Consider the following 25917-nt stretch of genomic DNA (forward strand, 5'->3'; position numbering starts at 1 on the left):
AGCGTGCTTGCTTTATGTTTGTGAAGCCAATTAAACCCACCAGTCAGTAAGCACCTGGCTACCTTACTGGATGTGTTACTATAAGGCACCCACCCCATTGTTTGGGTTTGTTACAGCCTTAAGGGTCTTCATTTACATCCTTCAATGATTACTGTTTAAAGACAACACAGTTGATTGTGAATGTTTATATGGTTGAAAGCACCTGCTGTGCAACACTGAATGCTGGAAGAAAGGCCTTAAGAGCTGATGAGTGATGCAGACCTTGGCACTGCAGAGGAAAATGCATGCAGAGGGGTTGGAGGCTGCAGGGAGAAAGAATGACACTGTACACAACGCAGTTTTGAACTGTTACCATTTTATTGTGAGACCAAGAAGAGGGTACAAAGGAGTGAGCATGTTGTAGCCATATGGGACATAATGTCATGGGAGGGTAAGCTAAGCTAAGGGAACAATTTGTTGTGCACTGCGTCATTTCTTTTTCCCTATGCGCAGGCTAGAGGTGAGAATGAATTCTGTTCTGGGAAAAATAAAGGACAGAGAGACAATTAACTCCAGTTATATCATTTATTATCTTACAGCGCCAGTCATTACAATCAGTTCAATATTTAGTTTAGACTTATGTAAGTGCACTTTGCGGTTTCGAACACTTGCTTTGGTCACAAAGGTATCTTGTTTAAACATATCTCAGGATTGAGCTGCCCTTCAAAATGTTGACTTTTCTGAGTAGATGATCAGGGCCATTTTTTGTGCCCTGTGTTAAAGTCTCTATCCTGAGGTGCTGCTTAAATGGACTCGCATGTGAGATGACTTGCCTAAGAGTGAGTTTATGTGGAAGGGAGAAAGAAAGAGATACAGAAGACAAGATGCAGACAATGAATCAAGACAGCTGTTTCTTACTGCTGTTCCTCATTATGCTGCCTTGTATACATTCAAAGGAAGTTCAGAGACAATCAAAGATGCCTTACTCATAGGTTTGTGAATTCCAGTGCAGGTCCAAATAACCTACAGAATGTTGCTATACTAATTGATGTCATGTGGATTTAGTGGTTGTAAACACCAATTCATATGCATCCATGACTCTCTACTCATATTTTCTTGTAAAAAAAACATGATGTAAGCATCATAATTGGGATTTTGGCTAATTTGGCAAGTCATGAGTTGTTTGGGGAGACTTTTCCTTTGGTTTTCCCAGGTCCTATGACAATCTATGGCAACAGCAGGAACAAACTACTAACAAAATCCATTAACCATCACTGAGCAGATACACTATGTATTCAAGGATATCAAAAGAAAACGCTTCAAAATATTTCCAAGTGCATACAATGGCTTAATAATATGATTAATATAGAATGGTTATTGACATTAACCTTTTCGCTGCAACGGTTCTACATTCAAGCAACACAGTGCCCTCGTGTGTGGGTTTACATTCTTGTTCAAGAAAACAAGGTCTGTCCAATAATACCCTGTTTTCACACAGCGCATAGTCACTCAAAGATAATTCATTTGCAAGGGTTAAAACAAGTTATAATGCTTACATTGTTTTCTGATGCTGTTTAGTTCTCCTTCCTGTCCTCCTCATTTCCTCATTCCAGGAGTCCTAACCAAAATGCTGGCATGGGTGGTTTTCATATCTACAATTTCTGCAGTTTCCTTTCCTCTTAATGAACCAAACAAAATATTCTTTTTAACAGGTAGTTTTATAAGAAATGTCAGTAAAGAAACACTAGGACGGTTTGGGAGTACGTGGAACAACCCATTACTCTTTGCAGAAAAGCTTACCGGAATGCATTAGTTGATTTTCATCCATTTAGATTGTTTTACCCACTGGTCCCATGTGTCCACCCACCTCAATTTCCTGCACTGCAGAGTAGCTCACCTCAAACGCATTAGCCATTCTGTGGCAAAAACAGCAGCTACTCCTCACAAGTGTATTGCTCTTGTTGTCATTTATGCATTGTAGGTGATGTTTAGTGAGTGGTTGCACACTTCTGAACAAAAAAATTGAAAGACATACATTTGCAGCATCACTCCATTATGGCTGGCTCATATTTGTATCATATAAAAATAAACTCTTTGCAATATATCAAAAAAAAACTGAATCAATAATAGTAAGCTTATTGCAACACAAGCTTATTGAGAGCCTATAACCGTTCTTTGGTGAATATGAGCACGCCCATACTCTCTGTGTTTTCAGAGACAGTCGTCAGACGACGAAGTTCAAGATAAGGAGCACCAGAACGACGGCAGTGGCGCTCCCGGTTCTGACGGCGGAGCTCCCGGCGTCCCCCGGGGCGCCGAGGGCGTCGCAGCGCTCGCCGCCGTAGCCCTGGTAGCAGTGGCAGCGGAAGCGCTCGGCGAGCAGCTGCAGCTCCCGCCGTGAGTGCCAGCCCGTGACGGAGAACTGGCCGTCCCCGGAGGGCTCCACCCGGTAGCTGTCGCCGCTCAGGTGCAGGTAGTGCGGCGCCCGCGGGTCCCGCCGCACGCAGCGGCCGTTGCTCCGGCACAGGAAGTCGCTGCACACCTCGGCGGCGCGCGTCACGTTGGTGATGTACTGGCCGAGGCGGTGCGCCAGGAACGACTTCACCCGCGAGCAGTTGTGCTGAGGGAGGGAAAAAAACGGTAATAAATTATCTTATATAAGTTCCAACAAGTCAAAGTTCAAAAAATGTTTATAATGGGAAATATCCAAAGACGTAATAACTGCTTTGCTCCTATCTAAACGTTGCAATGACCGTGTAAATACATGTAAACTTTGGGTAAAATACAGTGCTGCGTGGACTCACTCTGGAGGAGGTGAGGTTCAGATCTCCCCAGATCACAAATCCCGCAGCACCTAATGCAGCGCTCTCCCCAATAGTGTGGATCAGATCCTTCTGTAATACAACGGGAATAACAATGCCTTCAATCGAGGGAATGAGTTAGCCTGCACAGTACAATATTCATTTACCAAATATGACCACAAGATGGCGATCTTTCGGGAAGATTTGGTTCAAGAATGAGCAGTGATGACAAAATCCTTTGGTACTATGTACAAGAGATAAAATGTGTCCACCGACTGAAAATAAGAGCACTTTAGCATTAGTAAGAAGTAGTTGGAGTTGGTATTATAACTGAATGAACTGTGGAAGGAAATGGAACTTTCTCCATTCAAACTTGTTTTTTTTTTTCCTTTCAGTAGGCCTACTCATAGCTACCTACTAAACTGTAAGGTAAGTCACAGCATTTATTTATTTTGTCACCATTTTGATGAAGTCATCCTTTAATACCCAGTCTCCCCTAATAGAGACCAGAGTCTTCTGGTCCATTAGTCTAAACTCCCTCATTACAAGTAGAGTACATGTGCATACTATGATATGTGCCTTTTGTGCACAGTTAAAAACACACACACACGTACACACACACACACACACACACACACACACACACACACACACACACATAAGCAGTGAGTGGAACATTTGATCTGTTACCGTGGTGAGGAAGGCCATAGCGTCATCCCTGTAGCTCAGCCGCGTGTAGACAAAGATGGGAAGCTGGTAGTCGAGGGAGGTGAGCGAGGCGATCCGCAGGGACTCCATCACCCTGTACTGGGAGAAGTGCAGGTTGCTGACGCTGTCCGCGTGGGACTTCTTGATGGCGACGGAGGGGAAGAGCGCCGTGCTGCTGTTCCACAGCCAGAGCAGCTCGTCGTTACGCAGGCTCTCCAGCAGGGGGCAGGAGCCTGTGTAGTTGTGCTGGTGCAGGTTGTAGTTGTGGCAGTCCGGGTAGAGGTAGTATCCCCAGAGGCCGTTGGGGCGGGTGCGGGTCCCCAGCTGCAGCGTCCTCTGCATGAACGCCATGGCGCTCTTCTCGAACCGGCCGCGGGCCAGCTCCTCGATCTGCTCCTCCGTGACATTGATGTACGCCCGGGAGATCAGCTCCCGCGACTTCCGCCTGTAGATGTCCTTCTTGTGCCAGTTGCGGTTCCACTGCGGGCGCCAGTACTCCCAGTCGATGACGGCCAGGCCCTGGAAGTCCTCGGAGGGGATGTAGTGGCAGATGTCCCGGTGGGCCTTGCGCAGGTGGGAATCCAGGCTGCAGTTCTGCGGCAGGCCGCCGTTGATGGGCGTGCCCTGCTCCGTGTAGTGCGGGTAGTGTCCCAGCCGGTTGGCGTAGAAGATGGTGACGTTCTGGCCCGTCATGACCGCGCGGGGGCTGCCGTTGATGTGGAAGAGGTTGAGGTTGGCGCTGACGTTGTACTTGCTGGTGCACATGTCGAGCGGCGCGTTCCAGGCGGCGATGAAGGGCTTTCGGCCAATCAGAGGCAGCTTGGCGGGTTTCTGGGCGGGGCTGGCATGGACGACGAGGAGCAGCCAGGAGCAGGTGAGGGCGCAGGTGACGCGTGTGATGTGGTGAGGCTGGGCATTCGCTGGCGCACTGGGCATCCTGCTGCTCGTCTCACTGGAGGTAGATGTCACTCAGCCTGGGGGAGGGATGACAAAGAGGTTAGTGGGGAATGAAGTCCAGGGATGGAGGAGTACATTCAAACTGCCTCTGTAATTTAATTTTATCATTTTAAAGACTAGTGGTAAAGTGGTGGAGTGACTGGCTTGTTCACAGTGCTCTTCTGTTCTTATGGACAACAGTGTAGTGTGGTGGTAAAGAGCAAGGCTAGTAACCGAAAGGTCGCTAGTTCAATTCCTTGCTGGGGAACCGCTGTTGTACCTTTGGGCAAGGTACTTAACTTCCTTCAGTTAATATCCAGCTGTATAAATGGATAGCATGTAAAAATGGTAACTTATGTAAGTTGCTCTGGATAAGAGCGTCTGCTAAATGACAGTAGTGTAATGTTCACCTTCCATCAGCACTTCAGCATCTAATCTGCTGAAGTCAAGCTGGGGATCACCTTGAGAAGATAGTGCCTTGTTCTTTTGCATGTGGATCTGTTTCTTTATTGTTTTTCAGTAGTGTACCACTTGAGGATACGGAGCAAACATTAAGGAATTCTTCCTAACATAGATTTCACTGTGTGTGCTTATTCTGTGTTGGCATAAGTGTTGTGATGCCTTGGCTTTCCCCCAGTCTGAAAGCTATGCAAGAATTTCCTGTGAAGTAGTCTGTTGAGGTATAAATAGGCTTTCAAACTGCTTCGGGACATCATGAGGTCAGAGGCCATAATGTGGACTTCAGTTCACACCCAGAGACCCGACCAGACCCTGGAGTAGAGTTACCAATGGCATTCTGTCCACATCACAGTGAACACAGACCAGCGTCTTGCCCACATAGCCCTAATGACACAGCGGCTGAGCCAGCAAAGAGACTCGCATGCCAACGTCGAAGCCCTCAGAGATGTGTTTACCCAGTGTGTGTACAACAATATCTCATACCCAGCAATAAAGGAGTTTCATCGTCTCGGGGTAAAGGAAGAGACTGCCATGAAGCAGATCATGGCTTTGTAATAGCACTGATAGAATGAAGCGGAGAGTTCTAAGGTGTGAGTTAGCTGTGTGTTTCACACTGGAGAGAGAGAGAGCAGGAATGTCTGTGAGTGAACTGGAAACCTCAGCAGGACCCAGTCACATTTTCCCAAAGGCCTTTGAGTTGCAGAGTTGCTTTTGATGGAGGGTGGGACGGGATGCTTCCAGACACAAGCGTTTTATGTATGGGGAAACTTAAACGGCGGAACTAATCAGCCGTAACTATAGTGATAATAACGTATGTGGACATCATTAATGCCAGCCGTCAGCAAATCTGAAAGAGAAAATGCATCGCACGGAATTCCAGGGATAATGTAGGAGCAAGCAATTACATGGTGGTTATATTATTTAGTGGAAAAAATCTGAGGGTACTCATTTCTGAAGTCTGCTGTTTACTGTGTGGCCAGGAAGGGCTGAAATAAGCGACTTCCTGCGCAATCAGTCTCCAGTTCTCCGACGGTGCTCACAAATAACATAGTGGCCTGCTGTACGCTCTCATACGCTGGGTATGTGTTTGTATTGTTATACAGTAGTAGAAAAAATATGTTCTTTTCGTTATTTCTGCATTAAAACAGCCATTTTGTAGTACAGAGCTACTTAACAAGGCTGTGATCCAACCCAAAAGGTTACTCCACCTCCCTTCCTACCTCTCGCATTCTTGGAAACACAGAAGGGGGGCTGAATAGTTTCAGTCAGGACAATGCTTAATTGAATGGACCATTATGGGATGAAATTCAGTAGGCCCTCCGGTCCCCCAGGGCCAGAGTTAAGTAGCCCTGCTTGGGAGGATGATGTGCTATTGTTATTGGTAAGTACCAGTGTCATGTGAAACTTCGACGGGGGGTGCAGTCGACCCCCCCCACACACACACACAAAAGACACTGTCATGTCCACATGGATCTATGTCAGAAATCCCCCCACACAAAGCCTTGCGTGTCTACGCAGGGGGTGTACAGAGAAAGGTGAAATCCTGAATTTCCTCACAGCTTTGTCTTTGGCTACATTCTCATAAACAGAGGCTCAGTGTAATAACTGCAATTTCGTCAGGGCATTTTGTGCACGGGAAAAAAATAAATAAACTGCGGCTAAAAGAAGTTTGTTAGAGACAGTAAGACAGATGGCACAGTGTTTATGTAATCCTGTCTGTTTAGAGCAGCATTAAAGACTGGGAAAATCTGTGAAAATTAAAGACAAATTAGTGTCATTTTCCTGTATTTCCTTTTTTTTCTTTTTTTGTGTCATAAAATCTTGACCACCTGGGGCTATTCAAACAAATTTTAAAAACAAATGCAAAGCAACATTCTGTCTTGGCTACTCGCATCATTTCAACTTGAGATGTAAAAACTGTGACAAAGATTGTGACAAAATATAACACCATCGTAAACTGTATTTGCATCTTAGGTAAAAAAAATTTGCGCACGTTCAACATCCGCTGGTCGGGGAAAAATTCAGATTTTTGGTAGTATGTGATCTCGCCACAAGGTGTCACTGTTTCATACATTTTGTAGGGTGAATGGCTGTCAACGTGCTGCTGTTTGTGGGAAAGTAAACTAAATATTTATATTTACTGTATTAGTCTAACTTTATAGCAACAAGTTGATAAAAGCAAGTATGGATTTTTTTTAATTGGCACTGTGGTACATACTTGTACATGGTTTCTTCTACGTAAAAGTTCAGGGGAGAATTTGTCATAAATTCATTGACATGCAGCAGCTCTTTACAATTACCAATGATTACCTGGGTTCCGGTCAGTTTGTTGTTTAGAGGACAATTTGTGAGTTTCTATGACCACATGTCACAAAATCTACATTCTTGTTCTGCGGCTTTCAAGGGGATTGGTCTTTCTCCTTTTCTGCTCACCTTCTACACTGTAAATGGCCTGCTCAATCATGGATCCTGACACCTACACAGGTATTCAGAGTGTTCCTATATTGTAGTGTGCATTATTGAAGGGGACAACAGCATTCTGTTGTGCTTGTAGCGTGGTTTGCGAATAATTTCTCACAGCTGTTAGAGCTGTTTGATGTTAACAAATGAAAAGAATTAGCTGTGTTGACTGGGGTGTGCATATACCCTACATAACAAATTAGACTTGAGAGCCAACACAGAGGTTCTGGGTAGGAAAGGAAAAATCTGGTTATTTTTCCTAAGGAAGCTGAGGTCATTCGGGGTATACAGCGAGTGGCTGCCTATACTGTGTGTGCTGTGGTGGGGATTTAAACAAAAGCGACACTAATGCAATTAATAAATTAATTAAGATGGTTGGCTCCAGCACTGAAAGGACACTTGATCCTCTTGACGGCCATAAACAACAGGTGGCCCGTCTGACCACGGATGCTATAGCAGCAGCAGAAGCTTCCTTGCACCTCCCTCAACACTCTACCGGCTTAAAAGGTTATTTCTTCATGCGGCAGCTTGGCGGTTTTGAATGAAAATCTAAAACATTTAATATTAAAAACACAGAGTTAACTATCTCGTAATGTTGAGATTTTGCAGGTTTTTCAAATATTGACATTGTGAGATAATTATCCTGTGATCACAAGATGAAGAATCTTAGATTTTACAATGGCATTACAGGCCCTTATAGGACCCATTTCCATCTTGAAGTAAAGCTGCGTTGGGGGACAGTTATCACTGAGCGCTCCATGTCAGTGCTAACGCATTTATTCCTAGAAAGTGAGACCATACTTACATCCATTCAGAAGGAACACTGACATTCATTTCTGTGAGAGTGACCTGTAAATGAACAGGTTTCTCTGAAGTGCAGAGACAGCAACGGTACTGGGGTGAAACATTCAAAGGCTGCCTCATTCAATAACTGCTATGGCGCTTTATCCTTATTTGTACAGTAATCTCCATAATGGTTAGCTTATGAGATTATTACCGAGTACTCACATAGATCTCTTGCTTGGCTAAAGAAAGTGAAGTGTTTAGATCCCGCTCCAAGCCAGAGAAGTAACTAGAAGGCTGAGGTCTTTATCTCCAGTGGCCAGAGTTAGGATCAGATCTCTCTTCCCAGTGGAGGCCCTGTGATCAGACCTCTATCTCCTGATCAAAGTTGCCTGATCTTTGATCTCCTGATCAAAACAAACCACAGTGCGGACTGTCTAATGGCTCAGGCGATTTCCCTCTTATGGAACTTTGCAGTACACGGTGTGATCTGAGACTACAGTGTGAATGATTGCTCATTTATTCTGCGGTCCTGATCCCACAGTAACGCATTATGTCTTTGCTTCATCCCTCTGACTTTCTCCAGAGATGCACTGGACCCATCAGGTAGAAGTCAGCTGTCAGCTGATAGCACAGACCTGGCAGCACTGCTCTCTGTGGGGGGGGTTTGCCTCTTGAATGTCAGTCTCTAGGAAAATACTTCAACCAGAAGCCCTTCATTACCCTTGCCTCTAGGATATTGCATCCGGCTCCATCCGTGTGTCTGTCTGCATGTATGTCTGCCTGTCTGCTTCAAAGGGACGCAGTAACAAGGTTTTACCACTTGAGTCGAGGTTGTATCAAAGGAGCGAGGGGCTGTGATGTCTGATCCTACATTTTATCTAGTTTTTAATGACCTCGCTCTACTTGGAAACATTTGTTCGCTTTTTAACATTTTGAGCGGTTGTCCAAACCACAGCAATAAATGCTGTTACAGCGCTTTGCCGAGTTTGTAGAAATTTGTCCTAAACAAAACAAACGTTTTGCAGATGTTTTCGTTCAGCTTTTGTTTCCACAGCTAATTACATATCGCACGCAAAGTCCACTACTGCACTGTCTGTCAAAAGGCTTCACATGATATGTTGGTGATGCCAGGAAGCAGCTCTTTGGTATTTGTGATAGCGCCACGGACCAGACTTCTAAAACGGTTTGGTCAGGGCAGAGCAGAGGTTAGTAGTAGCAACTTGTGAGTTAAGGAGCACAATCTCAAAGAGGACACGCCCCCTTACGCTGCTACACTACAGAACGTTGACAGAGGCAGTGTCTGATTACAGCTTGTGAAGCGGTGTTTTAAAAATACCTGTGTTATGCAACCCTTGTCTGGCTCACTGTCACCTAATACGTTTGAGTTAGTACCGTTTCTGAATGAGTTGTGCGTAGAGTCAGATGCTGAAAAATGGAGGTGTGCCCCCAGGCGCCGTCCTGTAGAGGTCTGGCCCTGAGGAAGAGTGAGGAAGACTCACCCATGGGTCCCACACCGCTCGGCTACTCCTGAAGACACATTCCTGAGGATGGAGGGAGCGCAGCCAACTCTCCAGCATGTTTCCTCCCACGGCGGCTCTGTCTGCAACGCAAACCACCCCGTACCCTTTTATACTGTGGAGAGTGAGAGAGAGAGAGAGGGAGAGAGAGAGCGAGAGTGAGAGAGAGAAAGAGAGAGAGAGGGGGGGGGGCAGCATTTCCTGAGGGGGAGGAGAAGCCACCAGTAGGACTTCCACCACAACACAGCGATTAGCGCAGGAGTGGGGAGGAGGGAGATTCCAGCCCAAATCCCGTTGACTGTGTGTGTCGTCGTCAGCGCCTGATCCTTTCCGGGAGTCTCTGCGCAGGGACGTCTTAGTTTCTTCCACATCAATCAGCATTATCTGGGGCCTCGGTGTGTCTGCCTGTGCACGTGCGAGAGCGAGTGCGCCGCGGTGCACAGGAGCGTGGATTGTCATGTGCCGTGCCGCTGCAGCGCGGCCGGGATGCCGTTTGCACAGGCTCAGAAAGCAAAGAACGCAAGCATGTTTCGGGGCTCGTTTTAGCAAGAAAGATCTGGGTTGCTTCCTCTACAACATGCTGCCCGCTGCTCATCTCCTTCCGCCCCGCATGTGGGTTAGGTCAGAGGTCAGTTATTCATGGCTTGGTCTGATATTGCACATCATCTTAACTAGCCTCTGCTGACATACCTTTGCTTACCCATATCCGTTTGCCACAAGATATCAATCATTTAAACGTTTCAGAACACAGAAATTTTCTGAGGCCACACAAGAGACTTTTTGCCATAGTACAATTGTAGAATGTGTGTATTATACAAATGTACATATTAATTGTAAAACCTAGGTATATTTTCATAATGTTTAAAAATCTGTCTTTGTACACTTAGAAATCGTGAGTGAAATAGTCCGATTAACTACATGTGTTTGTTCTGTATCTAAACAATCAGATCCTATAGTAAATTAGTGGTCTAATAGGGCGTTTCTTTGAGTTTGTAGCTTTAAGTAATTCTGCGAACAGTTGCCGTGCAACACTGAAGAGCTCCAGATTGCAAGTGCTGGTGAATGACAGAAACATAAGCAGCTTAGTCAGGTTTAAGTTAAAAAAGGCGTATTTGCTTCTGGAAGAACCCTTAACCCCCTCACGCTGTAACAAGCGATAGTGGGTGCAGATATTGCTTACGTTACAAACATTTTCGCCTTATTTTTTATTCATGTACGCGATAGGTTTAAATGTCAGATGAAATTCATCAGTAGCTGTGAGGTATTAGGGTCAATGAGGGAGTGCAGACGTGTTTGGCAGGCAGCGGGAGTCAGTGTCAGAGCAGACACGAAGGTGTAATCACAAGTCTGGTGCTTTGTGCCGAGGAGTAAACACAGAACAGTTTCTTTGTCCTTTGTGAATGAATCCCAGACTCTGACAGACTGTAATAACACGGGGCAAAGTCGGATCCCCGGGCCCCTCTCGGCATCCGAACAACGACTGCAGCCCCTCAAGCTCCTGAGTAATCAGATTCTTTCGTGTTTGTCTGTGTCAGGTCTGATTATACCCTTACTTGGATCTCTGAAGTAAGTGTTGAATATTGCAAACTATTATCCTGTTTGTCTTGGAGGGTGTGGGGGTGTTCAGGCTCTCTTCTCCACTGCTCATTGCTGACTCTGCCAGGTCTCACCTAACCCACAGCTTCCTTCCTTTACCATTCCTCCTCCATCTACATCTACACCGTCTGAAGATTGAAGAATGCACTGCTCCTCCACCCCAGCTCCTCACTAATGCACAGCTCCTCCACCCCAGCTCCTCCCTAATGCACTGTTCCTCCACCCCAGCTCCTCATTAATGCACTGCTCCTCCACCCCAGCTCCTCACTAATGCACTGCTCCTCCACCCCAGCTCTACATTAATTCACTCCTCCTTCGCTCCAGCTCTGCACTAATTCAGTGCTCCTTCACTCAAACACCCCACAGTTCATATTAGTGCCCTGCTTTTCCACTCAACATAAAAGCTACAGTATATACTAATGCATTACTTTTGCGCTCAGACTCCCTGCCATATAGACGCTCGGTAATGCACAGCAGATGTCAAAGTGGTCGTGTTGGCGGGTTGGCAGAGCAGGCTACGGGAGGTGGGAGAGTGTCGGGCGCTGGCAGGAGAGAGCGCGAGGGGTGGAAAGTCCACACGCAGCATGTGAGCATGAGCCTGGCTGCACCTCGTCCATCACCATAAACCGGCTTTGTGTGAACAGTTACTGTAAGTAGTCATTATGGACATGCTTGTCACCATCAGTCATCGTACATGTACAGTACACATGGCTGGAGAACGTCGTGGAACTAAGACATGCCGATGAGAGGGGGTGGAGATGGCGATCATGCCTGCACTCTTTCCTCTACGCTGGTCCGTGACTCTGAAACATACAAGAGCCTCCACGGACAGAGGCAGACACCCCCTCGAGACAGCTTTGTCTGAAACAGGGTTCCCATGACAAAGCGATGAGACAGTCTACCGCAAGACCTACCCAACCAGACCCCGAACCCTGAGTAAAAATGCAGCGCTAGCTGCAGAGAAGTCCTAAAGCAAAGGCTTTGTACGACAGAGTGAAGCCTGTGGCAAACTGCTCTGTTATTTGAGGCGCTGAAAAGATCTGCGGGTTCAGAAGAGGCCTGGGCCGAATCCCTCATCTCCTATTGGATACAGATGTTGAGATGCAGTAGAATTGGTGCCTGGTTGGACAGACCACCCCCCCCCCACTTCCTCCCAGTAGGAGACAGCAGCGTGCAGTCAGTGTGGAGACAGGGTTGTTCCGAGCTGAGGGTGGGGGGGCCCAAGGAGCCGTTGCTTTCAAAACCACATTCCCACAGCCTGGAGAGTCTGGCTGGTTTTGCTGGCTTGCTCCAGCCCCTCACCCCGAGGGGATCAGACCTCCAGCGATTGCTCTGACCCCTGTGGTTCTGGACCAGTCCTCGGTTCCGGGGTAGGCAGCGTTCCCATCCCTCGCCGCGAGCAGTGATTGGTCTTTCGAGTAAACCCTCACCCCGCCGCATACCGTAGGTGGGAGATCTCGCTGACGGACCACCTTCGCCCCTCTCCTTAAAATAAGAGACCATCACCTTCGCTTTGTCTGGCTACAGCCTCCTGTAGGACATGACATCACCGTCGACCTCCTCCAGACGGGAGCTCATCAGAAGGCTCTCGCGCATCCTGCATCCTATAATTACTCCGCAGACGCAGGAAGTGTGGGCGCTGAGGAGCAGGGTGTCATCCTCTCTGCTGGGAAGCTGATGTCAGGGGACTGTGAGTGATGAGGTGACAGCTTTACATTATTTATTTTGCTTGGCCCTTTTCCAGGCCAGCTTGCGTTTTTATATATCGTCCTTTGTTGCAGCTCAACACTTGCCAACACAGCTTAGGTTAAGTACCTTGCATAAGAATACAAAACCAGTGCCTTGTCTGGGATTTGAACTCATAATCTTCTAGTTACTGGTTACTGTTATGCCCACATTAATGCCTTTGGAGCTTGACAAATGCAACTTTTGTTCTCATCCTGGGTTGACTGTACCCCCACGGTCATGTGGCATAAGCTTTGTGGGTCTCAGACCAAGGGGATCTTGGCGGGGTCTCATTTCCAGGCCTGTGCAGACCACAGTGACGGTTCCTGCAGGAAGCAGTGTCTCACTGGGAAGCAGTGAAACAGACCTTTAGGCTGCCAGTCATGTTAGTCAAAATTGTCACTGAAATGCACGATGAAAGTTGAACAGCACCACATTACAGCTTATGCCAAATTGGCAGTCGCAGGGTTCAGGCTGTAATGATACTTCTCCAGGGACTAGAAGGCCTATTATTATTTTTATGCCTGCAGTAGTCACACACGATGTGTTACAGTAGTACCACCATGAGAGACAGACCTATGACCTACATTGACAATAAGACTCATAATTTTGCTTGACGACTACATACCTGTACACATTCATCCCTCTTATTGGCAGAACAAATTTGTCTTGGCCTTCAGTAAAAGGTAAAAGGTGCCATTGATCTCAAATAGGTTTACTAACTGAGAGGTCCAAGCCTGACCCCCTTTCCTGTAGCATGGTGAACTGCCCACAGAACCTTGGGAGGCAGAGTCAACCAGGGGAAAATATCTCTCATCTTCAGCAGATCTGTGGCTTGGGAAAGGGGCTATTAGTGAGGTTGGAATGAACACCGCTCCAGCAAGAGCTATGCAGTCATTTAGCATCAGCACTGGAGGACGCAGGGAGCTCTGGTCAAGCAAACCACCATGCTAACCTCTTGCTGGGGAACCCATCCAAATTTGGTTTCTGTGTTTTCAATGTGGATCTCAGTCATTTAGCGAGACTGTCTGTGTGTGTGTGTCTGTGTGTGCGCCAAGACAGTGCACAATTCCACCCAGATCCGCTGAAATGAATCTATAATACTTTACATAATCTCTGTGTTTATGTTGGAGTTCGTGCGATTCAGAACAACGGTGTAGCCGGTTCCCAGCAACCCGGTTACAGTACCGGGAACAAGGCAAGTTTGCGAAACATTTTGTACGGGTCCCAAGCTTTCCCTTACAAAAGTATAGAGGGATGGTGTCAGTCCAAAAAACCAAGCCTTGTTATTTCTCTAATGTGGGAAAAGAAGGATCACTGGGGAAAAAAAAAGACACAATGGCACCAGAGCATGGCTGTGTTTGAGTGCTGTGTCTCTCAGAGTACTTTTGCTGTCTGGTTATGTCAGCCCTGTTTGCTGTTGCTTATGGTTTGTTGTGTAGGGTGAGATTTTCACAGAGACAGTGGTGACCACAGTGGAAGAATAGAAGAATACTAGACTTTACTTAATTGGGGAGGGAGGAGGTGGGGAGGGGGGTTGTACTGCAAGAGTCAGCTAGTCATATCCTTGGGGTCATTAAAGGTGTTTTATTTGAATCAAACAAGGGAAGTTTATGCTGAGATTGTGTCGATATGATCTCAAATCCTTTACATTTACATTTCGATATACAGTACATTTAGTCATTTGGCAGATGCTTTTATCCAAAGCAACTTACAAGTGAGGCACAGTACAACACAAGCAAAAAGCCATAGTCAACAATATTAGAAGTAATCAACAATGTTATTACATCTATACAATAATATTATTACATATATCATTACATATATCACATATATATCACATAAATCCAACTTCATGATTTTGATATGAATTACAATGTACAATTCTTTTTGAAGATGAAAACAAGTTACCTTTAACCATCACTTTCTAGGACAAGTCATTGTATGTAAGTTGTAAGTGAACAGCTCAAAAGGTCAAGCATGTTTGACTTACGCTAGGGGTGTTTACTATGCTGAGTCAAAGGATGTGGACTGTTGATAGCTTATTTTTACATAATTGTTCTTTGTAATAAATGAATATTGTTAGAGATTATATACAGATGATTCGACTGATATTGAATGATGGTGAAATATATTGCTACTGTATATTCTTTACACATAAATTCCTGTGTCATAATGGTCTTCGAGGATCCCAATTTTAGCACAGTTTCCCCTGGAAAGAAGGAGCTGAGTGAGGATGGCGATGACGATGTGTTAGTTTTCATTCCTAAACGTTTTTTTGCTGAAGCGGAAAGGAAATTACAGAGCTGGCGTCTGCCGAAGTCAACTATAGACCGAGAAGGTGACAATTAGGAACGGGGAGTGTGTGACGTGCCGCGGGAAGAGCTCCGTGCCGTGTGTGTGTGTGTGTGTGTGTGTGTGAGCGAGCCCTGCCTACTGCGAGCCGCGTAAACCCTCTGCAGCTGTTGCCCAAATCAAACGGGCTGTTTTCATTTTACGGAATTACAGTCATTTCGCTTTTTCTCCCCCCTGTAATATTATTTAATGGGAAAAGTCTTATGATGGGGCCTAGATATGCATCATTTATACAGAGCGGAGCGCTAGAACGGAGCTGAGGTCTGCTTACACGAAAACATCATCAAGGTCTCTGTGACATCTTAATGTGATGACATTGCAGCGAAATTACAGGAACACTGTGATCGCGACAGATGGCTGAGGACACGGCTTGATGTACAGTACCTCTGCAGGAAAACACAGTTTCTCCAAAACTCTTTGTTCAACTCTTGACTCTTGTTTTGTCCACAATTCAAAGCAGAAGTTTTTTTCCCCCTCCCTGTTGGGCTATTTTTTACTTTAAATGCGCATGTAAAATTAGAGTGTAATCATTAGTAAATGTTGGTCTCGCTGTTTTCTTTGGCGCTAGCCTGTCAAAATCTCCAGAATCAAAGGCAATGAAATGAATAGCAGCATTCAGAATTACAAACACTCCAATGATCATAGCCTCATAGACCTGGAGGCTTGACTGTCTTGGACATAATTCAACACCAATGTAGTTTGAGTAGATGTCAGTGACTATGTTTACTGACACACAGTATGCCGGGTAATAGTCATTACCCTAGTTACACTTATATTCCAAATAAGCTATTTCCATGCACCATGAAATATGACCAACACTAATATTTCTGTATACTGTATATGGTAGCCCTGCAAAGAGAGATGTGAATTTTTCCACAAATTTTCTTATTTTGGAGAGTCGCTCAGAAGAGCTGCTCAACATTATGGTGTGTTATTTTCTTAGGTCTTTTACCAAAACGATTATTGTGAAGAGTTGCCTCATCATTGTACCAACAATGTGAGCTAGATAGCAAGTGCATTATGACCCACAATCTCTTGCACTAGCCTATTTGGGTTATGGTTGTTAGAACAGGTTCTTTACATGACTCAATGTCATAGTCGGAATACTTGAAAATTTGGATTAACATGGGAATATTAATATGCATGTAAATATGGTACTTGTGTCTTCCTTCACCAGATCAAGCTGCAAAAATGATCCACCGCTACAAGCATACAGAGGATGCACAAATCCAATTTTATGGTGATTCTGCACAGATTCGCTGATCTTTATGGCATGTGTATCAGCTGATATAGTGGGAATAGGAAATGGGGTAATTAGAAGAGTTAAACTGCATAGAATGATGTACATACATCATGGGAACAGGGATAAGAAACACTGCAATAGAAAGATGTGCAACCATTACTGCGTGTGTGCTTGCACGTGTGTGTGTGTGTGCGTGCACGTGTGTGTGTGTGTGTGTGTGATTTGAGGCCTCTTTTTTGTTTTGTTTTCTTTGTCCAACAACACAAAGAGTATCAAGATCTGCAACACCAACAAATGATGTTCCTTCTGGCTTTTAATTAAAGAATGTATGTGCAGTTGTGTTTACCCCATACTCAGCACCTTAACCACTCAGCAAAATCTTAACCACTTGGAAAAATAATTAGAAATGTGGACACATTCAAATCATAAAGACACATCAGATCATCTCTTTTCCTGAAGTGAAGAGGACATTAACAGCACCCTCTTTGTGGTGTGATTAGTAATGATAGGTGTTTATTGTCTGAAAACGATGTGTATATGAGGAGCTGGGAATGTTTACCACAAGCCCCCCCTCCCCCCTCCCCACAACTCCCCAACCCCCCAGTTCAAATGAAGGCGCCACTGGATAATATTGTGCTCCAGAGAGAAACCACAGAAATGCAGGAAAAACAGCCCCGGTTCAAATTTAAAGACAAAAAAAAATGAGCGACCCACAGCAGGAAAGTCAGCATGTGGAAAACAAAGGGCAACACAAGCAGACCAGCCGCCCCAGTGCCCTGCCTGTCCCCGCAGCCCTGTCTGTCCCCGCGGCACTGCTGTCGTTCCTAATTCCCTGTCTATCCCCAACATACCGCTGTCCCTCATATCCCCTGTCTATCCCCAACATACCGCTGTCCCTCATATCCCCTGTCTATCCCCAACATACCGCTCTCCCTCATATCCCCTGTCTATCCCCAACATACCGCTGTCCCTCATATCCCCTGTCTATCCCCAACATACTGCTGTCCTTCATATCCCCTGTCTGTCCCCACAACTGTACTGTCCTTCCTGGTGCCCTCTATATCCCCACAGCACTGCTGTCTGGCCTATTTCCCTGTATATCCCCACAGCACTGCTGTCCTTCCCAGCGCCCTGGAGGAAGCCAAAGGCACCCACTTATTTACCATATACGTGCAAATACCTGTGCCAGGCCTATGATGCAGGTTTTTCATTAAATCAGATTTGTAATTGTTGCAATGCTTTTTTGAAATGCGTACAGAAAAACACAATGGCACGCCTATGCTAATTTTATGGGTTTTTTTGTAGAGTCCTTAAGGACCTGTGTGTTGTCTGCTGGTTGTTTGATGCTGCAGGGAGAGCCGGAGAAATGGAAGTGAGAAATGACAACACCCCAATGTGCCGTCTGACACAAACATGACCCTGTCTCCCTTTTCAGAATAAACATGCAATTACGCCGCTTTCCGAGACTGCAACAGTCGCTGTTCTATTGAGGTTAATGCCCTGGTTCATTGTTAAATTTAAATGAGGTTATTTGGTGTCGCTGTTGTTTTGAAAATCAAAGTCCAGGGGAAACCATGTTTGAGGTCAGGGAGGTGACATCATATTGCCCTCGCCGAGGCCTCTGTCCACGCAGCGGCCGGCACATCGCAGCTTTTCCACAATGACGCGTCCCCAGAAACTGCACACGGAGACATGGCAAACTCATTCCTCCGCGCTCTAATGAAGAACGCATACGGGCGATCATCTTGTATTTTTAACCATGGGCAATAACAAATGAGCCTTTGAAAATCGGTGCAAAGAAAACTCTCGGCCGGCACATTTCTTCATCTGAAATAACACGCCCGGGTGTTTCTCCTTTTTCGCAGAGCGAGTGATGCGAGTCGAGTTTCCTGGATGGAGAAGGAGAGCAGCGAGAAGCTCTCCCTTCATGTTTTGCTGCGCGGCGGTACCTGTGAAACAGTGGATGAAGGGAGACTATGCCAAAGTTCCCCTCTGCCTCCCCAAACCTACCATTATGTGGTGACTTTGTGAGGGAGCCCAAATTGGTAGCTTGCCGAAAGGAAAAATTAAGGGGACGGGGGGTTGGAGGGAGGCTCATAGGATTCGTTTCCACTACATCGGTCTTGAGTTGCCATACACAGGGGAAAATTGATCTCTCCTGTCCTCCCCTTTCTCTCTCTCTGGTGCATATGTGTTTGGAAGGGGTGGTTTTGCCTTGTCTGATTGTTTATACTCTAAAGCACAGAAATGATCCCTTCCTTCAGAAAACAAATCTGACGATAGTGTTTGGAATCCCTCCTGTGCTGGCCTTGATGCATAACCGCATCATAAATTGTTTTCTTTTCAAGCTGCATGTTGCTTTCAATCAACCTGATCCAGGAGTCAACAAGTGTGATTATCAGAGTTTGTTTGTTTAATTCACATTCAAAGCTGTTTTATAACTCTTGTAATTAGGTGAACAGCCTGAGCTATCCCTTTTAATCTCCATAATTGCCCACCTGCAGAATTAGATTGTTTTTAGTTTGAATCATTGAGCAGGAAAGGGTTTTGGAATCATTTAAAAACAACAACACTGAATCAATCAAACCAACCTAAATTTGTATTTCCCAAAACTAAACTGCAATGTTAATTATGCTCTTAGAGTTAAATGTTTGTCACTTGATCCAGCATTACAGCACATACTGCATTCTGTAGCTGCTCTTAAATGTAATTCAAGACAGAAATGATCAGTTTCATGAACCTGCCTCATGATCTGTTTGATTTCTGTGGGTCTGACTTCAGTTTGAACTTAATCTAAAACTCACAGGCGGATTTGTGACATTAAAAAACGATTATGTGTAAAATCGCAAATTGCGTGGTGCTGATGATAACTGCACCTGTTTCAGGTGAAACAAGAACAAAATTTCATCGATGTTCATGCTGCCTGAGACCTGTTTGGAGGCCATTCCAGATGTGTATACACACACACACGCAGACACACACACACACACACACACACACACACAAACACGTAATAAACGCAGCGTTTTCCCTAGTAATTAGCAATCCTGACAATTTACCCTTTGATGTGTTCTAATTGGGGTGTGAATAAAGTGAGGTCACATGGTTTTCATACCCTCCATGTCCCCGGTGCCCCCTTCCTCCCTGTGTTTCTCCAGCAGGATCGCTGCTTGTGTTGGACGTACCCCACCAAACCTCAGGCACTCTTTAATCCACGTATCCTTTACCCTGTGCTGATACGGGATCTGCCCACCTTGCAGAAACTCTCAGCCGGCCGTGGAGCGTGCATCCGGCAGCCCCAGGCCCTTCCCAAACACGCAGTCACGGCCGCTGCGTTTTCTGCTGTTCTAATCAGCGCCGAGCATCAGCATCAGCAAATGAAACCTGGCTAAATAAATGCCTTAATACGCCATGGCTTATCAGTTTGCAAAGGAAAATAAAAATGAAATATGCTTTGGAAAAGAGGTTTAGGTCTGACGCCCGATTCCTGCTTTATGTTTGAGACCAAATATGTGCACACAGCCGTTTCAGGTTTATTTTCCTGTCTTCGGGGGTGGAAAAAAGGCCCAGTCTAAACTAAGCAGAGGTGTGTCAAACATATCAGATATTCAGACAACCTTTGATATGACTTTTTTTTTGCTTTTATAAAGAATGACAAATGTGCTGATGGTGAGGTTGGGATGTTTAGAATATAAGACCTTTCCCAGTTAAGGCTTAACTTAACTGCAGCTATAAAACAAGTCTGGGCCCTATTTTGTTTAGAATTAACCATTGTTTTCTGACAGCACTATGTACTCTGGGAACATTCTTCTGTGACGGTTCACATACACTACGTAGAAGAATGCCCTTTAAGTATATGTTTCAGTATAGCGTTTTACCATAAAGTACGCTATCTTCACCCATTGATTTGGAACACTCTGCAAAATGGCCGACACCATAATTATCACGCTACCCAGGGCAGAGGCATCAATTTGGGGCACCACCAATGACAGCGGAGTGATGAGCATGCTGGCCACCCAGCCCCTCTCCCCTTCATATCTGCAGGGTCTGCAGGCCGCCACCCCCTGCCTCCCCTCTCTCATTCATTACCCTTTCTTCCTTTCATAATCACTGTAAAAACACACTCCTCCCCGCCTGCAATTACCCACAATGCCGTGGCACCCATTCTCATTACTGTGGTCTTAATATATCCAGTGTCTCCCTGGACGGAGCTGCTCCATATGTCACATTTTGTTTTCTCCTGCAGCTGACCACTGCTAATGCACTCCGTCGTAATACCCTTCAACAAATCATACTGAGTTATTGCCGGTAATTACAGAGTGCATGAATGCATCACTGCCAACCAATGTGAGATGGGGAGTGCATTTAGATCAGCATGGTCCCATGGTGCGCTTGTTGTAAAATGTGTGTGAACAGTGTTTTTCAGAGATAGATGGACAGTCCCATGTGGGAGAGATTTGTTCAAACATCCCAGTGACACAGTCTTTCCAGCAGTGATGGTGATGTAGCATCATGACTAAATGGTGAGTGCATGCAGTCTAACCAACCAGTTTAACCAATCTGAGCAAAAATATGTTTTTTCTAAAAATTGGAAAGAAATGGCTTAACTGTTTTCCCAAATTTGAGTGCAAAACGTCATGCCATTTAGCAGCTGAATGAACCCCAGCCCCTACTCATGACCTCTTTGTAAGGCCCTTAGATCAGTTAAAGAGGAAAAATGAATATATTTAAAAATATATTTATTCATATGCCAATAGTAGTCCTAAGCTGACTAAACAAGACATTTAATTAATCTATATCCTACATTTCCAAAAATATACAGTATTAAGCATTAGAGTGCTGTTGTTTTTTCTGTTCTCACTAATTCTACAGTGCAACAAGTGCCAAAAGGACATCATAAACCATCACTACTCCAGACACTGACTCTTCAGTCAAACTGGCCCTTTAGCTGAGTGTGGTGAGCTGGCATTTACACTCTAATCTCTCCACTGTGGGCTGCCATGACGGCTGTGGTGCGGCATTCGTGCGTACATTATGACGGGAGATGCGGTTTGCCCTTTGACCTGTGGGCAGTCTAAGTACGACCGCCCTACAGTATGAGGCATTTGATGATGAGGCAGAGGGCGAGGAAGGTGATGACGGACAGGCAGGAGAAGTGGAGGGACAGGAGGACCAGGATGTCCGTGAGCAGGCCGTCCTGGGGGCGCGGGGGGTAGGGCGGAGATTCGGGCATTTCGCAGAAGATGCCCGTCCAGCCCTGGTAGCACTGGCAGGTGAACTTGTGCTTCATGTCCAGGATGTCGTCATTGTTGAGGTGCCCGCTGACGTGGAAGCGGGGCCCCTGGGAGCCCGGGTTGCTGTGGATCCGGAAGAAACGGGGGTTGAGGTGCAGGTAGGCCCCGGACTCCAGGCTCTTCCGCACACACTTCCCGTTCTTCTTGCACAACGCCTTGCTGCACAGCTTGGCCGCTGACGTCACGTTGATGACGTAGTGCCCCAAGGGCCCGTCAATGTACTTCTTCACCACCAGGCAGTTCCTCTGGAACCAAGACATAGAGACCACAAGATTCACGCTCCCCTAAACCTCTCTCCTTCACTGTACAGTGATCCTGGATATAGACGGAAATAGAGAGATTCACAATCCCCTGAACAATTTCTCTTAATACTGAGATTCAGTGTGAACACAATCATTTCCTGTATAGAGACACTCTTATTTTATGGTGTGAATATAACCCCTAACTTTGATTTGCACTCTCCGTCGCTGAGACACTGAGATCTACTCTTTCCTTCACTATACAGAGACACTGTGATTTGCGCACCCTTCTCAGAGAGAGATTTATCCCTCAACCTGACAGCAACACACGTCAATTTCCTTTACGTGAAAACAACAAATTAAGATAGTGTTACTTTTTTCCATTACTCACAGCTCATTCCAAGCGTGGTGGAATCCGAACTTACAAAAACAAACGCATAACCATAGCACTCTCTCCTCCAATACACAAACATTTTGTAAATGTTATCCCTCTGCCTGTATATAACCTTACTTCTTCAACCATGATAAACTGCTCTATCACATACATCAAGCTAATTACAGCTCTTCGGAACTGGGTAATTCTATGAGCTTTAACCACTACCATCCTGATGACGCTCTGCAATCACCAAGTTTGCTGACACAATAAATATATACTGTTGTGCCTCTTATAAACAGGAAGTAAATGGACCCACAAAATTGGCCATGTTTTGTTTTCAGTGGAGCACAGAACTGCTGGCAGTAGTAAATTAATCTAGCCCCCTCCTCCTTCTCTGAGGTGTCAGAGGTCGTGTCAACACCGCAAAAGACTGGCACTCTGAAGAAGAAACGGTGAGGAATATTTTAATAATGTCACAGTTCAGAACCTCACAGAGTTACAGACTTTTCTCATAGGTGTATTGGCAATGTTCTCTGTAGTATTTCCTCTCATTGTTGAGCATTCATGCATTGTTAGATACGTGCAGGCAAAGGTGATTTCTCTACCTGAGAGCGGGCATATTCTGATGATCCCCACAGCACTACCCCCGCGGCCCCCAAAGCTGCACTCTCACCGATAGTGTGGACCAGGTCGCTCTGGAAGACACAGCAGAGGTATGTGAATGTCATTCATCGATTCATTTATTCATTTATTATATACAACACCTCTCATCCTTTCTGAGGATCTTAATATGCTCTGTAATGAGTGGAGGTCACTCACTGCAACCACCACCAATATGTGGCCCCTGCTAAGCAGCCATATTTTGCCAGAACACATTAGCTGGAGGGGCAGCCACTTATTTAGCCAATTCACCTAGTCACTTTTTATGAAAACCGGGGCATGGATCACAGCTCAGAAGAACACTAAAGGTTCCTTTATTTTTAATATACAGTTCATCGTGAGGAAACAAGTGGACAGTTTTCCAATTTTTCCTGCTGTCACTTCAGGCAAAATTAAATCTTGGAAAAATTAAATCTTGGAAAAATTAAGCTAAGAAAACAAGCGAAACAAAAACACTTAAGCTAAGTAAGCTCGGCTAAGAAACTAAGACGCGCCATTCCTGTCATAGTTTAACTACAACTGGCAATCAGAACACTTCATAGGCCACCACTGGGAGATTTACAACTTGTGGTTTAACAATGAGGCTGAGAGAGAAGAAGTCAGGGGAGAGACGCTATATCCATACGATGGTAGCCATATGGTAATTAAATTTTCAGCTCATTGTGGGACTGTTGTGCTCAGTAACAGCTGGGCAGCAGTGTAGCATAGTGTTTAAGGAGCAGGATTCGTAAGTGAAAGGTTGCTGGTTTGATTCCCTTATAGGGCACTGCTGCTGTACCTTTGGGCAAGGTACTTATCCCACAATGGCTTCAGTAAATATCCAGCTGTATAAATGGATTACATTGTAAAAAAAAAACTGTAATCGATGTAAGTCACTCTGGATAAGAGATTCTGCTAAATGGCAATAATGTAATGTAAAGTAACACAATTACTGCTGATTTTTTCTTCCTTATCACTGTACTGTCCTGCTCCCTCACCGGCTTACCTCTGAGAGCACGTGAAAGGTGTAGGCGTAAAAGGGTCTAGAGTACACAAACACAGGCAGCGTGAAATCACCGCGCGCGATGGACGCAATCCTCATGGCCTCCTTGACGCGGTAGTGGACGAACTTGAGGGTGTTGGGCGTGGACTTGAGCTCGTAGTCCAGGTAGATGGAGGGGTAAAGCGCGGTGCTCTCCTTCCACAGCCACATCAGGTGGTCATTGCGCACGTGCTCCACGTTGGGGCACTCGCCCGTGTACTTGTGCGGGTGCTGCTTGTAGCCGTAGTTGTAGCAGTCGGGGAACAAGTAGAAGCCCCAGAGGCCGTCCGGGCGGCGGCCCTCCGCCAGCAGCAGGGTGGAGTTCATGAAGGCCTGGCCTGCCCTCTCGAACTGCTCCTTGGCCTCTTTCTCCACCTTGCTGTCAGGCCACTGCGGGTGGTCCGTCCTTATCAGCTCTTTGGACTTGTTGCGGTAGATGTCCTTGGATCCCCAGTTCCGCACCCACTGCGGCCGCCAGTTCTCCCAGTCGATCACCCCCAGGCCCCGGAAGTCCTTGAAGGGGATGAGCTTGTCGATGTCGGAGCGGGCCTTGTTCAGGTGCTTGGTCAGGCTCTGGTTCTGGGGCAGGCCGCCGTTGACGGGAGACAGGTCCGGGCCGTAGTAGGGGTAGTAGCCCAGGTGAGTGTGGTAGAAGATGGTGACGTTGGGCCCGCTCAGCGTCTCGTTGAGGTTGGCCACGATGTCGAAGACGCTGAGGTCCAGGTCCACGTCGAAGCGCAGGCGGCAGGACTCGGTGGGGGCGTTCCACACCACGATGAAGGGCTTGTGCGGCAGCAGAGGCGCTCGGGCCATCTTCAGCTGCTGCCCGCAGGCCCCCCAAAACCCCGCGCACACAGCCACTGCCAGCCAGCCAATCAGCAGGGGGCAAACGGCATTCATTGCCCCGGAGTCCGCATGGATCAATTAGTCCTCCTTCCAGACTAAGACAAAACAACAACAACAATAACAGAAATAACATCTTCTCTAAAAGATAAACACATCATCAGGTTCAGCTAGCACGGATAATCAAAAGCGCTTGTGAACGGACGCGAGAGAGGGGGGTCAGCGAGGTTTGCTGTTCCAGATTCCTCGGGACAATACTGCTCTATTCCCAAAGAAAGGTGCCATTTGACTGGACTCCGTCAGAACTGTCAAGATTGTTGTTTGGATTGCTAGTTTGCACATTCAAGCATAGAGTGTCAGAACAAAGACTCATTGAGGGGTAAATTGTGAATGTGAGTGTGATTGTGGCACAAAGATATTATGTATGGTATGTGGACTCTACTAAACTGGATCTGGGTTCCTATGTTTTGACAGTGAGCTGCCCCCTTTATCAAAATCACACCCTCCCCCTGCTGCTTTCCTGTTATGTAACATGTTTGGACATCACAGTTTAATCAAAATCGCTTCCTACAGTATGTTATTAATGGGCAGAGATTTACCTCTTTCCAAAAAGCCAGAGAGAGAGGGAGAAACCATGACCCCACATTCAGGATACACAACCACTGATGTGACCACAGCGAGAGACATGGAAAATTATGAGTAATCTCACTCACCACTAACTGCAGCAAAAGAGGGGGAGAAACAACTTTAGTTTAGAATGCACTCTTTAGTCTTACAATGAAATAATTTAATTTTAGTATGAATGTTGGAGACTCTTAAGTGCAAATACTTTCTGTCTATGTACTGTGCTGTATGCTATTCATTCTCTTTTACATATTCTCATGTATTATTGTTTTGAAGATGTCATGACTGTAGCCCC

General features: G+C 45.9%; 2 protein-coding genes across 2 annotated transcripts; both read right to left on the reverse strand.

Annotated features, from left to right (window-relative positions):
- Window positions 1-1170: 1170 nt before the first annotated feature.
- LOC118770429 (hyaluronidase-4) lies at window positions 1171-9716 on the reverse strand. Its single transcript, XM_036518085.1, has 4 exons — window positions 9629-9716; window positions 3471-4462; window positions 2784-2873; window positions 1171-2599 (listed from the first exon to the last, which is right to left on the reverse strand). The coding sequence occupies exons 2-4, from the start codon at window positions 4422-4424 to the stop codon at window positions 2204-2206; spliced, it is 1440 nt and encodes a 479-aa protein (XP_036373978.1). The 5' UTR covers window positions 4425-4462; window positions 9629-9716; the 3' UTR covers window positions 1171-2203.
- An 11938-nt stretch (window positions 9717-21654) lies between these two features.
- On the reverse strand, window positions 21655-25055 carry hyal6 (hyaluronoglucosaminidase 6). The gene is made up of 3 exons (XM_036518462.1): window positions 24120-25055; window positions 23080-23169; window positions 21655-22104 (listed from the first exon to the last, which is right to left on the reverse strand). The coding sequence occupies exons 1-3, from the start codon at window positions 25053-25055 to the stop codon at window positions 21655-21657; spliced, it is 1476 nt and encodes a 491-aa protein (XP_036374355.1).
- Window positions 25056-25917: the final 862 nt, after the last annotated feature.

Source organism: Megalops cyprinoides, chromosome 23 (genome assembly GCF_013368585.1).
Source record: "Megalops cyprinoides isolate fMegCyp1 chromosome 23, fMegCyp1.pri, whole genome shotgun sequence".
In the NCBI taxonomy this organism is placed as follows: domain Eukaryota; kingdom Metazoa; phylum Chordata; class Actinopteri; order Elopiformes; family Megalopidae; genus Megalops; species Megalops cyprinoides.

What these genes read in the sequence shown, in the direction of transcription:
- LOC118770429 (XM_036518085.1), bottom strand. Translation starts at nt 4,424, where the DNA reads ATGCCCAGTGCGCCAGCGAATGCCCAGCCTCACCACATCACACGCGTC. An exon ending in CTATGGCCTTCCTCACCACG is followed by an intron (nt 2,874 to 3,470) that starts GTAACAGATCAA and finishes GTTGTATTACAG; the next exon opens with AAGGATCTGATCCACACTAT. An exon ending in TGAACCTCACCTCCTCCAGA is followed by an intron (nt 2,600 to 2,783) that starts GTGAGTCCACGC and finishes TCCCTCCCTCAG; the next exon opens with CACAACTGCTCGCGGGTGAA.
- hyal6 (XM_036518462.1), bottom strand. Translation starts at nt 25,055, where the DNA reads ATGAATGCCGTTTGCCCCCTGCTGATTGGCTGGCTGGCAGTGGCTGTG. An exon ending in CCTTTCACGTGCTCTCAGAG is followed by an intron (nt 23,170 to 24,119) that starts GTAAGCCGGTGA and finishes TGTGTCTTCCAG; the next exon opens with AGCGACCTGGTCCACACTAT. An exon ending in CAGAATATGCCCGCTCTCAG is followed by an intron (nt 22,105 to 23,079) that starts GTAGAGAAATCA and finishes TCTTGGTTCCAG; the next exon opens with AGGAACTGCCTGGTGGTGAA.